We start from the raw sequence: 15,311 nt of genomic DNA on the forward strand, positions 1-15,311 counted from the left end.
TAGGTGCACCTTGAGGCTACTGGTGCCAGCCTAGGTGCACCTTGAGGCTACTGGGGGTCAGTGCCAGGCTAGGTGCACCTTGAGGCTACTGGTGCCAACCTAGGTGCACCTTGAGGCTACTGGACAGTGCCAGGCTAGGTGCACCTTGAGGCTACTGGTGCCAGGCTAGGTGCACGTTGAGGCTACTGGGGGGCAGTGCCAGGCTAGGTGCACTTTGAGGCTACTGGGCAGTGCCAGGCTACGTGCACATTGAGGCTACTGGGCAGTGCCAGGCTAGGTGCACGTTGAGGCTACTGGGGGGCAGTGCCAGGCTAGGTGCACTTTGAGGCTACTGGGGGCAGTGCCAGGCTAGGTGCACCTTGAGGCTACTGGGGTCAGTGCCAGGCTAGGAGCACCTTGAGGCTACTGGTGCCAGGCTAGGTGCACCTTGAGGCTCCTGGGGTCAGTGCACCTAGCCTGACACAGCAGCAGCAGTCAACCCATGGCACCTGCAGGGTCTGTCACGTGACCTCCTCCTCATGCACCTAGCCTGGCACAGGCATAGCGAGACGTCTCCACTCGCGATGACGTCACCGCTCAAATGACGTCATCTCTCACACTCGAGAGAAAAAAAAGACGACGTCGTTGGAGCGACGGCCCTTCCCTCCGGAAACCATGACGTCACCTGATCGAAACCATGACGTCACCTGATCGAAACCATGACGTCGCCTGATCGAAACCATGACGTCACCCGGAACGCCCTCCTTCGCGACGCCGTCCGATGACGCGCTCGGACCGACTTTGACGTCACTTTCACGGCACCGAGACGTGACGTCAATATGGGCGAATACGTCATCCAAACAGTGGGTGGGGGGCGTGGTAGAGGGGCGGGGGGCTAGGGGAGCGGAGAGTGGCAGGGCGAAGTGGGGGGGCGGGGCGAAGTGGGGGGGGGGGCGGGGCGAAGTGGGGGGGGCGGGGCGAAGTGTGGGGGGGCGGGGCGAAGTGGGGGGGGCGCGGTGGGGAGGCGGGGCGAAGTGGGGAGGCGGGGCGAAGTGAGGAGGCGGGACGAAGTGTGGAGGCAGGGCTTAGTGGGTAGGCGGGGCGGAGTGGGGGCGGGGCGAAGTGGGGGCGGGGCGACGTTGGGAACTCCCCACCCCGGAAGTTCGTGCCGCTCAAAACTTTATCCGGGTGGGTGGCGGAGTTGAACTTCTCGGTTTTTTTAACGCCGCTTCTTAAAATATTTATATTTGTTAAAATCCGCTTTTTAAAATTGATTCTATCAGTTTTGTTTTTCATACCTCTCCCAGTTTCTATTACAATTTTTTTATTTTTTTTTATATTTATTTGTCGCTTAATTATCCAATTTTTAGAACGAACGCCGATTGGCCTAGTCGCTTTTACGGTCAGCCTCGGTCTTGTCTAGCGGCAGACCGGGGGTTACCCCCCCCATCCCCCCGGGTGGTGGTGGGTGGTGGTGGCCTCCCCTTAGGTCGACTTAGCCTCAACCCACACCTCTTCTCTGTGTGGCCACAGTGGCGGACATCGTAGACGCTGCTGCTACTCGCTACGACTAACAGCACTTGCCCCTACAGCCCTGCTAGAGGCTACCTGGGGGATCTTTGTCTCTATCTCTTCCTGTCTCTCTCCGGTCTCTCCCTCTCTGTGTGTGTCTCTCTGTGCGTTTCTGTGTGTCTCTCTGTGTGTCTCTCTGTGTGTGTGTCTCTCTGTGTGTCTGTGTGTGTCTCTCTGTGTGTCTGTGTGTCTCTCTGTGTGTGTCTCTCTGCGTGTGTCTCTCTGTGTGTGTCTCTCTGTGTGTGTCTCTCTTCCGCCTTCATAGGTGCTCGCTAACAGCACTTGCCCCTACAGTCTGTTAAGGCTATATGGGGGATCTTTGATCTTTGTGTCTCTCTGTGTGTCTCTCCCTCTCTCTCTGTGTCTCTCTGTGTGTATCTGTCTGTGTGTGTCTCTGTCTCTCTGTGTGTCTCTGTGTGTGTCTGTGTCTCTCTGTGTGTCTCTGTGTGTGTCTCTCTGTGTGTCTCTGTCTCTCTCTGTGTCTCTGTGTGTCTCTCTGGGAGGAGTTGGCTTTCTAGCGATGGACCAGGAGGATGTTGAGTTTCGCAAGCTGTTGCTCTCTGTCGCCAAAGAAGTTACCAGAGACAAACTAGACGAAATGAAGTTCTGCCTCAAAGTGTACGGACGAGGTGAGTGTCGTCTGTGTGTGTCTATGTGTGTGTGTCTATGTGTGTGTGTCTATGTGTGTGTGTCTATGTGTGTGTGTGTGTGTCTATGGCTGGGTCATGTAGCCCGCATGCCCAGCCACCGCATGCCGAAGCAGCTTTTGTTCGGCCGGATCGAGGGGGCTAAACGGGCGCGGCACGGGCTAGAGAAGAGATGGAGTGACGTGGTACAGGAGGCACGGGCTAGAGAAGAGATGGAGTGACGTGGTACAGGAGGCACGGGGCTAGAGAAGAGATGGAGTGATGTGGTACAGGAGGCACGGGGCTAGAGAAGAGATGGAGTGATGTGGTACAGGAGGCACGGGGCTAGAGAAGAGATGGAGTGATGTGGTACAGGAGGCACGGGCTAGAGAAGAGATGGAGTGATGTGGTACAGGAGGCACGGGGCTAGAGAAGAGATGGAGTGATGTGGTACAGGAGGCACGGGCTAGAGAAGATATGGAGTGATGTGGTACAGGAGGCACGGGCTAGAGAAGAGATGGAGTGATGTGGTACAGGAGGCACGGGCTAGAGAAGAGATGGAGTGACGTGGTACAGGAGGCACGGGGCTAGAGAAGAGATGGAGTGATGTGGTACAGGAGGCACGGGGCTAGAGAAGAGATGGAGTGATGTGGTACAGGAGGAAGTGGAGCTGAGTGGACTTGCCGATGACTGGTACCAGCGGTGTCAAGATCGGCCTCTGTGGAGGAGGCTCGTGAAGGACGCTACTGGCCAGTTGGAGGCACTCGCCCTCCAACAACAACGGAGGGCGGAGGAGCGACGCTCACAACAGCGAGCGGAGCGCCGGGTGGCTAAAGCACAGCAGGTTGGCACAGTAGGGGGCACAGGTGGTGCATCAGCCAGTCATCTCAGTCATCTCAGTCAGTCGACCCGTGGCACCTGGGTCTGCCCCGTGACCTCCTGCCAGTGGGCGTTCGACACTTCACGTGGCCTCAGGGTGCACATAGCCTGGCACAAGCGTCGTGGTGACGTCACCGCCACTTAGTGGCGAATGGCGGTTGTTGTGTGTGTCTTTGGGTCTGTGTGTGTCTGTGTGTGTCTATGGGTCTGTGTGTGTCTATGGGTCTGTATGTGTCTGTGTATGTGTGTGTCTATGGGTCTGTGTGTGTCTATGGGTCTGTGTGTGTCTATGGGTCTGTGTGTGTCTGTGTGTGTCTATGGGTCTGTGTGTGTCTATGGGTCTGTGTGTGTCTGTGTGTGTCTATGGGTCTGTGTGTGTCTGTGTGTGTGTGTGTCTGTGTGTGTCTATGGGTCTGTGTGTGTCTGTGTATGTGTGTGTCTATGGGTCTGTGTGTGTCTATGGGTCTGTGTGTGTCTATGGGTCTGTGTGTGTGTGTCTGTGTGTGTGTGTCTATGGGTCTGTGTGTGTCTGTCTGTGTGTGTCTGTGGGTCTGTGTGTGTCTATGGGTCTGTGTGTATCTGTGTGTGTCTCTGGGTCTGTGTGTCAATCGGTCTGTGTGTGTGTGTCTGTGTGTGTGTGTGTCTATGGGTCTGTGTGTGTCTATGGGTCTGTGTGTGTGTGTCTGTGTGTGTGTGTGTCTGTGTGTGTGTGTATCTGTGTGTGTGTGTCTGTGTGTGTGTGTCTGTGTGTGTCTGTGTGTGTGTGTATGTGTGTGTCTGTGCGTGTGTGTGTCTGTGTGTGTGTGTGTGTGTGTCTGTGTGTGTCTGTGTGTGTGTGTCTGTGTGTGTCTGTGTGTGTGTGTATGTGTGTGTCTGTGCGTGTGTGTGTCTGTGTGTGTCTGTGCGTGTGTGTATCTGTGTGTCTGTGTCTCTGTGTCACTCAACCCCTCTCCCCCGTCCCTCCCCCACCAGGCCCGCTGGAGTCAGTGACGAGCTCCCTGCAGCTCTTCACGCTGATGGAGGAGCGCGGAGATCTGTCGGCAAGTGACACCACCAAGTTGGCCGACATCCTCCGCACCGTGCGGCTCACCACGCCGCTCACCCCGGCGCTCACCGCACCCTCGCCCTCCTCGGCGCTCACCGCCGCCGGTGAGGCGGTGCCGGTGAGCCTGGCGCTGCAGAGCTTGAACCTCGGGGACGCACGGACACCCACACAGGAAGATGGGAGCGGTGGGGAGGGTGAGTGAGTGAGTGAGTGGGTGGGTGAGTGAGTGGGTGGGTGGGTGAGTGAGTGGGTGGGTGGGTGAGTGAGTGGGTGGGTGGGTGAGTGGGTGAGTGAGTGGGTGGGTGGGTGGGTGAGTGAGTGAGTGGGTGGGTGAGTGAGTGGGTGAGTGGGTGAGTGGGTGGGTGAGTGGGTGAGTGGGTGAGTGAGTGGGTGGGTGAGTGGGTGAGTGAGTGGGTGAGTGGGTGAGTGGGTGGGTGGGTGAGTGAGTGAGTGCGTGGGTGGGTGGGTGAGTGAGTGAGTGGGTGGGTGAGTGGGTGAGTGGGTGGGTGAGTGGGTGAGTGGGTGAGTGAGTGGGTGGGTGAGTGGGTGAGTGAGTGGGTGAGTGGGTGAGTGGGTGGGTGGGTGAGTGAGTGAGTGCGTGGGTGGGTGGGTGAGTGAGTGAGTGGGTGGGTGAGTGGGTGAGTGGGTGAGTGAGTGGGTGAGTGGGTGGGTGAGTGGGTGAGTGGGTGGGTGAGTGAGTGAGTGGGTGGGTGAGTGAGTGGGTGGGTGAGTGAGTGGGTGGGTGGGTGGGTGAGTGAGTGGGTGAGTGAGTGGGTGGGTGAGTGAGTGGGTGAGTGAGTGGGTGAGTGGGTGGGTGGGTGAGTGGGTGGGTGGGTAAGTGTGTGGGTGAGTGAGTGGGTGAGTGGGTGGGTGGGTGAGTGGGTGGGTGGGTAAGTGTGTGGGTGAGTGAGTGGGTGGGTGAGTGGGTGGGTGGGTGGGTGAGTGAGTGAGTGGGTGGGTGGGTGAGTGGGTGGGTGAGTGGGTGAGTGGGTGAGTGGGTGGGTGAGTGAGTGAGTGGGTGGGTGAGTGAGTGAGTGAGTGGGTGGGTGAGTGAGTGGGTGGGTGAGTGGGTGGGTCAGAGTGAGTGGGTGACTGAGTGAGTGGGTGAGTGAGTGGGTGGGTGAGTGGGTGGGTGAGTGGGTGGGTGAGTGGGTGGGTGAGTGGGTGAGTGGGTGGGTGAGTGAGTGGGTGGGTGAGTGAGTGGGTGGGTGGGTGGGTGGGTGAGTGGGTGGGTGGGTGGGTGAGTGGGTGGGTGGGTGGGTGAGTGGGTGGGTGGGTGGGTGGGTGAGTGAGTGAGTGGGTGGGTGAGTGAGTGAGTGAGTGGGTGAGTGAGTGGGTGGGTGAGTGGGTGGGTGGGTGAGTGAGTGGGTGGGTGAGTGGGTGGGTGGGTGAGTGGGTGGGTGGGTAAGTGTGTGGGTGAGTGAGTGGGTGGGTGGGTGGGTGAGTGGGTGAGTGAGTGAGTGAGTGGGTGGGTGGGTGAGTGGGTGGGTGAGTGGGTGAGTGGGTGAGTGGGTGGGTGAGTGAGTGAGTGAGTGGGTGGGTGAGTGAGTGAGTGAGTGGGTGGGTGAGTGAGTGAGTGGGTGGGTGAGTGGGTGGGTCAGTGAGTGGGTGAGTGAGTGGGTGACTGAGTGAGTGGGTGAGTGAGTGGGTGGGTGAGTGGGTGGGTGGGTGAGTGGGTGGGTGGGTAAGTGTGTGGGTGAGTGAGTGGGTGGGTGAGTGGGTGGGTGGGTGGGTGAGTGGGTGAGTGGGTGAGTGAGTGGGTGGGTGGGTGAGTGGGTGGGTGAGTGGGTGAGTGGGTGAGTGGGTGGGTGAGTGAGTGAGTGAGTGGGTGGGTGAGTGAGTGAGTGAGTGGGTGGGTGAGTGAGTGAGTGGGTGGGTGAGTGGGTGGGTCAGTGAGTGGGTGAGTGAGTGGGTGACTGAGTGAGTGGGTGAGTGAGTGGGTGGGTGAGTGGGTGGGTGGGTGAGTGGGTGGGTGGGTAAGTGTGTGGGTGAGTGAGTGGGTGGGTGAGTGGGTGGGTGGGTGGGTGAGTGGGTGAGTGGGTGGGTGAGTGAGTGACTGAGTGAGTGACTGAGTGACTGAGTGACTGAGTGACTGACTGAGTGACTGAGTGACTGACTGACTGACTGACTGACTGAGTGACTGACTGAGTGAGTGACTGAGTGACTGACTGACTGAGTGACTGACTGACTGAGTGACTGACTGACTGAGTGACTGACTGAGTGACTGACTGAGTGACTGACTGAGTGTCTCTCTCCCACCCTCCCTCAGCGTTCCTCTCCCGTGTGCTCCTCTCCGTGTCCACCTCCGTGGGGCGGGACTGGCTGAGTGAGTGACTGAGTGAGTGACTGAGTGAGTGACTGAGTGACTGACTGACTGAGTGAGTGACTGAGTGAGTGACTGACTGAGTGACTGAGTGAGTGACTGAGTGAGTGACTGAGTGACTGACTGACTGACTGACTGAGTGACTGACTGAGTGAGTGACTGACTGACTGACTGACTGAGTGTCTGACTGACTGAGTGACTGACTGACTGAGTGACTGACTGACTGACTGAGTGACTGACTGAGTGACTGACTGACTGAGTGACTGACTGAGTGACTGACTGACTGAGTGACTGACTGACTGAGTGACTGACTGAGTGACTGACTGAGTGACTGACTGAGTGTCTCTCTCCCACCCTCCCTCAGCGTTCCTCTCCCGTGTGCTCCTCTCCGTGTCCACCTCCGTGGGGCGGGACTGACTGACTGAGTGACTGACTGACTGAGTGACTGACTGACTGACTGACTGACTGAGTGACTGACTGACTGAGTGACTGACTGACTGACTGACTGACTGAGTGACTGACTGAGTGACTGACTGAGTGACTGACTGAGTGAGTGACTGAGTGACTGACTGACTGACTGACTGAGTGACTGACTGACTGAGTGACTGACTGACTGACTGACTGACTGAGTGACTGACTGACTGAGTGACTGACTGACTGACTGACTGACTGAGTGACTGACTGAGTGACTGACTGAGTGACTGACTGAGTGAGTGACTGAGTGACTGACTGACTGAGTGACTGACTGAGTGACTGACTGAGTGACTGACTGACTGACTGACTGAGTGACTGACTGAGTGACTGACTGAGTGACTGACTGAGTGAGTGACTGAGTGACTGACTGACTGAGTGACTGACTGACTGACTGACTGAGTGACTGACTGAGTGACTGACTGACTGAGTGACTGACTGAGTGTGTCTCTCCCTCCCTCAGCGTTCCTCTCCCGTGTGCTCCTCTCCGTGTCCACCTCCGTGGGGCGGGACTGGCTGAGTGAGTGACTGAGTGACTGACTGACTGAGTGACTGACTGAGTGACTGACTGAGTGACTGACTGAGTGACTGACCGAGTGACTGAGTGACTGACTGACTGAGTGACTGAGTGAGTGACTGACTGACTGAGTGACTGACTGACTGAGTGACTGACTGACTGACTGAGTGACTGACTGAGTGACTGACTGAGTGACTGACTGACTGAGTGACTGACTGACTGAGTGACTGACTGAGTGTGTCTCTCCCTCCCTCAGCGTTCCTCTCCCGTGTGCTCCTCTCCGTGTCCACCTCCGTGGGGCGGGACTGGCTGAGTGAGTGACTGAGTGACTGGCTGAGTGACTGACTGACTGACTGAGTGACTGAGTGACTGACTGACTGACTGACTGAGTGACTGACTGAGTGACTGACTGAGTGACTGACTGAGTGACTGACTGAGTGACTGACTGAGTGACTGACTGACTGAGTGACTGACTGACTGAGTGACTGAGTGAGTGACTGAGTGAGTGACTGACTGACTGAGTGACTGAGTGAGTGACTGACTGAGTGACTGAGTGACTGACTGAGTGAGTGACTGAGTGACTGACTGAGTGACTGACTGACTGAGTGAGTGACTGAGTGAGTGACTGAGTGAGTGACTGACTGACTGAGTGACTGAGTGACTGACTGAGTGAGTGACTGAGTGACTGACTGACTGACTGAGTGACTGACTGACTGAGTGACTGACTGAGTGACTGACTGACTGACTGACTGAGTGAGTGACTGAGTGAGTGACTGACTGACTGAGTGACTGAGTGACTGACTGAGTGACTGACTGACTGAGTGACTGACTGACTGACTGAGTGACTGACTGACTGAGTGTGTCTCTCCCACCCTCCCTCAGCGTTCCTCTCCCGTGTGCTCCTCTCCGTGTCCACCTCCGTGGGGCGGGACTGGCTGAGTGAGTGACTGACTGACTGAGTGACTGAGTGACTGACTGAGTGAGTGACTGAGTGACTGACTGACTGACTGAGTGACTGACTGACTGAGTGACTGACTGAGTGACTGACTGAGTGACTGACTGAGTGACTGACTGAGTGACTGACTGACTGAGTGACTGACTGACTGAGTGACTGACTGACTGACTGACTGACTGACTGAGTGACTGACTGACTGACTGACTGACTGAGTGACTGACTGAGTGACTGACTGACTGACTGACTGAGTGACTGACTGAGTGAGTGACTGAGTGACTGACTGACTGAGTGACTGACTGACTGAGTGACTGACTGACTGAGTGACTGACTGAGTGACTGACTGAGTGACTGACTGAGTGTCTCTCTCCCACCCTCCCTCAGCGTTCCTCTCCCGTGTGCTCCTCTCCGTGTCCACCTCCGTGGGGCGGGACTGGCTGAGTGAGTGACTGAGTGAGTGACTGAGTGAGTGACTGAGTGACTGACTGACTGAGTGAGTGACTGAGTGAGTGACTGACTGAGTGACTGAGTGAGTGACTGAGTGAGTGACTGAGTGACTGACTGACTGACTGACTGAGTGACTGACTGAGTGAGTGACTGACTGACTGACTGACTGAGTGTCTGACTGACTGAGTGACTGACTGACTGAGTGACTGACTGACTGACTGAGTGACTGACTGAGTGACTGACTGACTGAGTGACTGACTGAGTGACTGACTGACTGAGTGACTGACTGACTGAGTGACTGACTGAGTGACTGACTGAGTGACTGACTGAGTGTCTCTCTCCCACCCTCCCTCAGCGTTCCTCTCCCGTGTGCTCCTCTCCGTGTCCACCTCCGTGGGGCGGGACTGACTGACTGAGTGACTGACTGACTGAGTGACTGACTGACTGACTGACTGACTGAGTGACTGACTGACTGAGTGACTGACTGACTGACTGACTGACTGAGTGACTGACTGAGTGACTGACTGAGTGACTGACTGAGTGAGTGACTGAGTGACTGACTGACTGACTGACTGAGTGACTGACTGACTGAGTGACTGACTGACTGACTGACTGAGTGACTGACTGAGTGAGTGACTGAGTGACTGACTGACTGAGTGACTGACTGACTGAGTGACTGACTGACTGAGTGACTGACTGAGTGACTGACTGAGTGACTGACTGAGTGTCTCTCTCCCACCCTCCCTCAGCGTTCCTCTCCCGTGTGCTCCTCTCCGTGTCCACCTCCGTGGGGCGGGACTGGCGCATCCTCTCCCGCCACCTCGGCCTGTCGGAGGTGGACATCGACGCGGTGAGCCACGCCCACCGTGACGACCTTCGCGAGCAGAGCCACAGGGCCCTGGAGACCTGGGCCCTGCGCAGGGGGGCACGACGTGGGGCCTGCGGGGAGGCCTCCGCCGCCGCCGAGCTCAGGGACGCCCTGAGGAGGGCTCAGCTCAACCTCGTCGCCGATAACCTGGAGGACGACTTCCCGGAGATGTTCCGGAAGTGAGCGGCGGTGGTGGTGGTGGTGGTGGTGGTGGAGGTGGCGGTGGTGGGAAGAGAGACGCTCACTCGCTCAACCACTCAGTCACTCACGTCACTCACTCACCCATCCACCTACCCACTCACCCACTCATCCACTCACTCACTCACCCACCCACCCACTCACTCACTCACTCACCCATCCACTCATCCACTCACCCACTCATCCACTCACTCACCCACCCACCCACTCACTCACCCACCCACTCACCCACCCACCCACCCACTCACTCACTCACTCACCCATCCACTCATCCACTCACCCACTCATCCACTCACTCACCCACCCACCCACCCACTCACCCACCCACCCACTCACCCACTCACTCACTCACCCACCCACTCACCCACTCACTCACCCACTCACTCACTCACCCACTCACCCACCCACTCACCCACCCACTCACCCACCCACCACTCACCCACCCACCACTCACCCACCCACCACTCACCCACCCCCTCACTCCCTCACCCACCCACTCACTCACCCCCTCACCCACTCACTCACCCACCCACCCACTCACTCACCCACCCACCCACCCACTCACCCACCCACCCACCCACTCACCCACTCACCCACCCACCCACTCACCCACCCACCCACCCACTCACCCACTCACCCACTCACCCACCCACCCACTCACCCACTCACTCACCCACTCACTCACCCACTCACTCACCCACTCACTCACTCACCCACCCACTCACCCACCCACCCACCCACTCACCCACCCACTCACCCACCCACCCACATGTATCTCCACACCTAGCATTTGCACAGTTGGCTACGTACGGTGCGAAATAAGTTCAACACACACACACACATTGCTCACACATACAACGAAGTAAAATTAGGGAGAGAGATGCAGACTCCAAATATACAGCAGCAGCAGACCAGGCGAGGTAGTCAACATCTCACAGGGTCTGGGATCGAACCCACGACCTCCTGTACACCAGGCGAGGTAGTCAACATCTCGTGGTGTCACGGGATCGAACCCACGACTTCCTGTACACCAGGCGAGGTAGTCAACATCTCTCAGGGTCACGGGATCGAACCCACGACCTCCTGTACACCAGGCGAGGTAGTCAACATCTCATCAGGGTCACGGGATCGAACCCACGACCTCCTGCGTAACAGGCGAGGTAGTTAACATCTCACAGGGTCACAGGATCGAACCCACGACCTCCTGTACACCAGGCGAGGTAGTCAACATCTCATCAGGGTCACGGGATCGAACCCACGACCTCCTGTACACCAGGCGAGGTAGTCAACATCTCTCAGGGTCACGGGATCGAACCCACGACCTCCTGTACACCAGGCGAGGTAGTCAACATCTCATCAGGGTCACGGGATCGAACCCACGACCTCCTGCATACCAGGCGAGGTAGTTAACATCTCACAGGGTCACAGGATCGAACCCACGACCTCCTGTACACCAGGCGAGGTAGTCAACATCTCATCAGGGTCACGGGATCGAACCCACGACCTCCTGTACACCAGGCGAGGTAGTTAACATTTCCCTAGTCCCATAGAGGCCTGCAGTGATACATAGAGACCCACAGAGCCATAGACACACACAGACACACACAGACACACACAGACACACGCAGACACACAGAGACACACAGAGACACAGACACACACAGAGACACAGACACACAGAGAGACGCAGACACACAGAGAGATGCAGACACACACACACAGACACACAGACACACACAGACACACAGAGACACAAACACACAGACACAAACACACAGACACACAGAGACACAGACACACAGAGATACAGACACACAGAGACACAGAGACACACAGAGACACAGAGACACAGACACACAGAGAGACACAGACACACAGAGACACAGACACACAGAGACACAGACACACAGAGACACAGACACACAGAGACACAGACACACAGACACAGACACACAGAGATACAGACACACAGAGATACAGACACACAGAGACACAGACACACAGAGACACAGACACACAGAGAGACACAGACACACAGAGACACAGACACACAGAGACACACAGAGACACAGACACACAGAGACACAGACACACAGAGACACAGACACACAGAGACACAGACACACAGAGACACAAACACACAGAGACACAAACACACAGACACACAGACACACAGAGATACAGACACAGACACACAGACACACAGAGACACAGACACACAGAGACACAGACACACAGACACACAGAGACACAGACACACAGACACACAGAGAGATACAGACACACAGAGAGACACAGACACACAGAGACACAGACACACACAGACACACAGAGACACACAGAGACCCACAGAGACCCACAGAGACCCACAGAGACCCACAGAGACACACAGAGACCCACAGAGACCCACAGAGACCCAAAGAGACCCACAGAGACACACAGAGACACACAGAGACACACAGAGCAGGAGACACAGAGACACACAGAGACACACAGAGACACACAGAGACACACAGAGACACACAGAGACACACAGAGACACACAGAGACACAGAGAGACACACAGAGACCCACACACACAGAGACACACAGAGACACACATACACACAGAGACACACAGAGACACAATGAACCACAGACACACACAGACACACACAGACACACACAGAGACACACAGAGACACACAGAGACCCACAGAGACCCACAGAGACCCACAGAGCAGGAGACAGACACACAGATACACACAGATACACACAGAGACACACAGACACACACAGAGACACACAGACACACAGAGACCCACAGAGACACACAGAGACCCACAGAGACCCACAGAGACCCACAGAGACACACAGAGACCCACAGAGACACACAGAGACACACAGAGACCCACAGAGACCCACAGAGACACACAGACACACAGAGACCCACAGAGACACACAGAGACACACAGAGACCCACAGAGACCCACAGAGACCCACAGAGACACACAGAGACACACAGAGACCCACAGAGACCCACAGAGACCCACAGAGACACACAGAGACACACAGAGACCCACAGAGACCCACAGAGACCCACAGAGACACACAGAGACACACAGAGACCCACAGAGACCCACAGAGACACACAGACACACAGAGACCCACAGAGACACACAGAGACACACAGAGCAAGAGACACACAGAGACACACAGAGACACACAGACACACAGAGACACACAGAGCAAGAGACACAGTATATTTTGCATGCGCTGTGTGTGTGTGTGTATACATTTTTAGTTTTGTGCTGACCCCACGGCGTTACACGAGCGAATCTCCAGGCTGGGCATAGACATCACATACATCATCATCACATACATCATCATCATCACATACATCATCATCACATACATCATCATCATCATCACATACATCATCATCACATACATCATCATCACAATCATCATCATCACAGACATCATCATCATCATCACATACATCATCATCACAGTCATCATCATCATCACAGACATCATCATCACAGACATCATCATCACAGACATCATCATCACCATCATCACAGACATCATCATCACAGACATCATCATCATCACAGACATCATCATCATCACAGACATCATCATCATCACAGACATCACCATCACATACATCATCATCATCATAGACATCATCATCACAGACATCATCATCATCACAGACATCATCATCACAGACATCATCATCACAGACATCATCATCACAGACATCATCATCACAGACATCATCATCACAGACATCATCACGGACATCATCATCATCACAGACATCATCATCACATACATCATCATCATCATCACATACATCATCATCTTAGACATCATCATCATCACAGTCATCATCACAGTCATCATCACAGACATCATCATCATCATCACAGACATCATCATCACAGACATCATCATCACAGACATCATCATCATCACAGACATCATCATCATCACATACATCATCATCACATACATCATCATCACAGTCATCATCATCATCACAGACATCATCATCACAGACATCATCATCATCACAGACATCATCATCATCACAGACATCATCATCACAGACATCATCACAGACATCATCATCATCACAGACATCATCATCATCACAGACATCACCATCACATACATCATCATCATCACAGACATCATCATCATCATCACAGACATCATCATCACAGACATCATCATCACAGACATCATCATCATAGACATCATCATCACAGACATCATCACGGACATCATCATCATAGACATCATCATCATAGACATCATCATCACAGACACCATCATCACAGACATCATCATCACAGACATCATCATCATAGACATCATCATCACAGACATCATCACGGACATCATCATCATAGACATCATCATCACAGACATCATCATCACAGACATCATCATCATCACAGACATCATCATCATTACAGACATCATCATCATCACAGAGATCATCATCACAGACATCATCATCATCACAGACATCATCATCACAGACATCATCACGGACATCATCATCATAGACATCATCATCACAGACATCATCATCATAGACATCATCACGGACATCATCATCATCATCACAGACATCATCATCACAGACATCATCACGGACATCATCATCATAGACATCATCATCACAGACATCATCATCACAGACACCATCATCACAGACATCATCATCACAGACATCATCATCATAGACATCATCATCACAGACATCATCACAGACATCATCATCATCATCACAGACATCATCATCATCACAGACATCATCATCATCACAGACATCATCATCATAACAGACATCATCATCACGGACATCATCACAGACATCATCATCTTAGACATCATCATCATCACAGACATCATCATCACATACATCATCATCACATACATCATCATCACAGTCATCATCATCATCACAGACATCATCATCATCATCACAGACATCATCATCACAGACATCATCATCATCACATACATCATCATCATCATCACATACATCATCATCATCATCACATACATCATCATCATCATCACAGACATCATCATCACAGACATCATCATCACAGACATCATCATCACAAACATCATCATCACAGACATCATCATCATCACAGACATCATCACGGACATCATCATCATAGACATCATCACAGACATCATCATCACAGACATCATCATCACAGACATCATCATCATAGACATCATCATCACATACATCATCATCACAGACACCATCATCACAGACATCATCATCACAGACATCATCATCACAGACATCATCATCACAGACATCATCATCACAAACATCATCATCACAGACATCATCATCATTACAGACATCATCATCATAGACATCATCATCACATACATCATCATCACAGAC

At 54.0% G+C, this 15,311-nt stretch overlaps 1 protein-coding gene across 1 annotated transcript; it reads left to right on the top strand.

Annotated features, from left to right (window-relative positions):
• Nucleotides 1-1,134: 1,134 nt before the first annotated feature.
• On the top strand, nt 1,135-10,423 carry LOC116956943 (FAS-associated death domain protein-like). The gene is made up of 3 exons (XM_032978828.2): nt 1,135-2,180; nt 4,029-4,295; nt 9,561-10,423. Exons 1-3 carry the CDS (start codon nt 2,072-2,074, stop codon nt 9,860-9,862), a joined length of 678 nt encoding a protein of 225 aa, XP_032834719.1. The 5' UTR covers nt 1,135-2,071; the 3' UTR covers nt 9,863-10,423.
• The last annotated feature ends 4,888 nt before the right edge of the window (nt 10,424-15,311 follow it).

Source organism: Petromyzon marinus (genome assembly GCF_048934315.1).
Source record: "Petromyzon marinus isolate PM22_M1 ecotype Great Lakes invasive population chromosome 68 unlocalized genomic scaffold, UKy_Petmar_22M1.pri1.0 chr68_unloc.2, whole genome shotgun sequence".
Lineage (NCBI taxonomy): Eukaryota > Metazoa > Chordata > Hyperoartia > Petromyzontiformes > Petromyzontidae > Petromyzon > Petromyzon marinus.

Coding starts and splice junctions, on each gene's coding strand:
- LOC116956943 (XM_032978828.2), top strand. CDS start 2,072: ATGGACCAGGAGGATGTTGAGTTTCGCAAGCTGTTGCTCTCTGTCGCC. Junction 2,181..4,028: donor CCTCAAAGTGTACGGACGAG/GTGAGTGTCGTC, acceptor CTCCCCCACCAG/GCCCGCTGGAGTCAGTGACG. Junction 4,296..9,560: donor AGATGGGAGCGGTGGGGAGG/GTGAGTGAGTGA, acceptor ACCCTCCCTCAG/CGTTCCTCTCCCGTGTGCTC.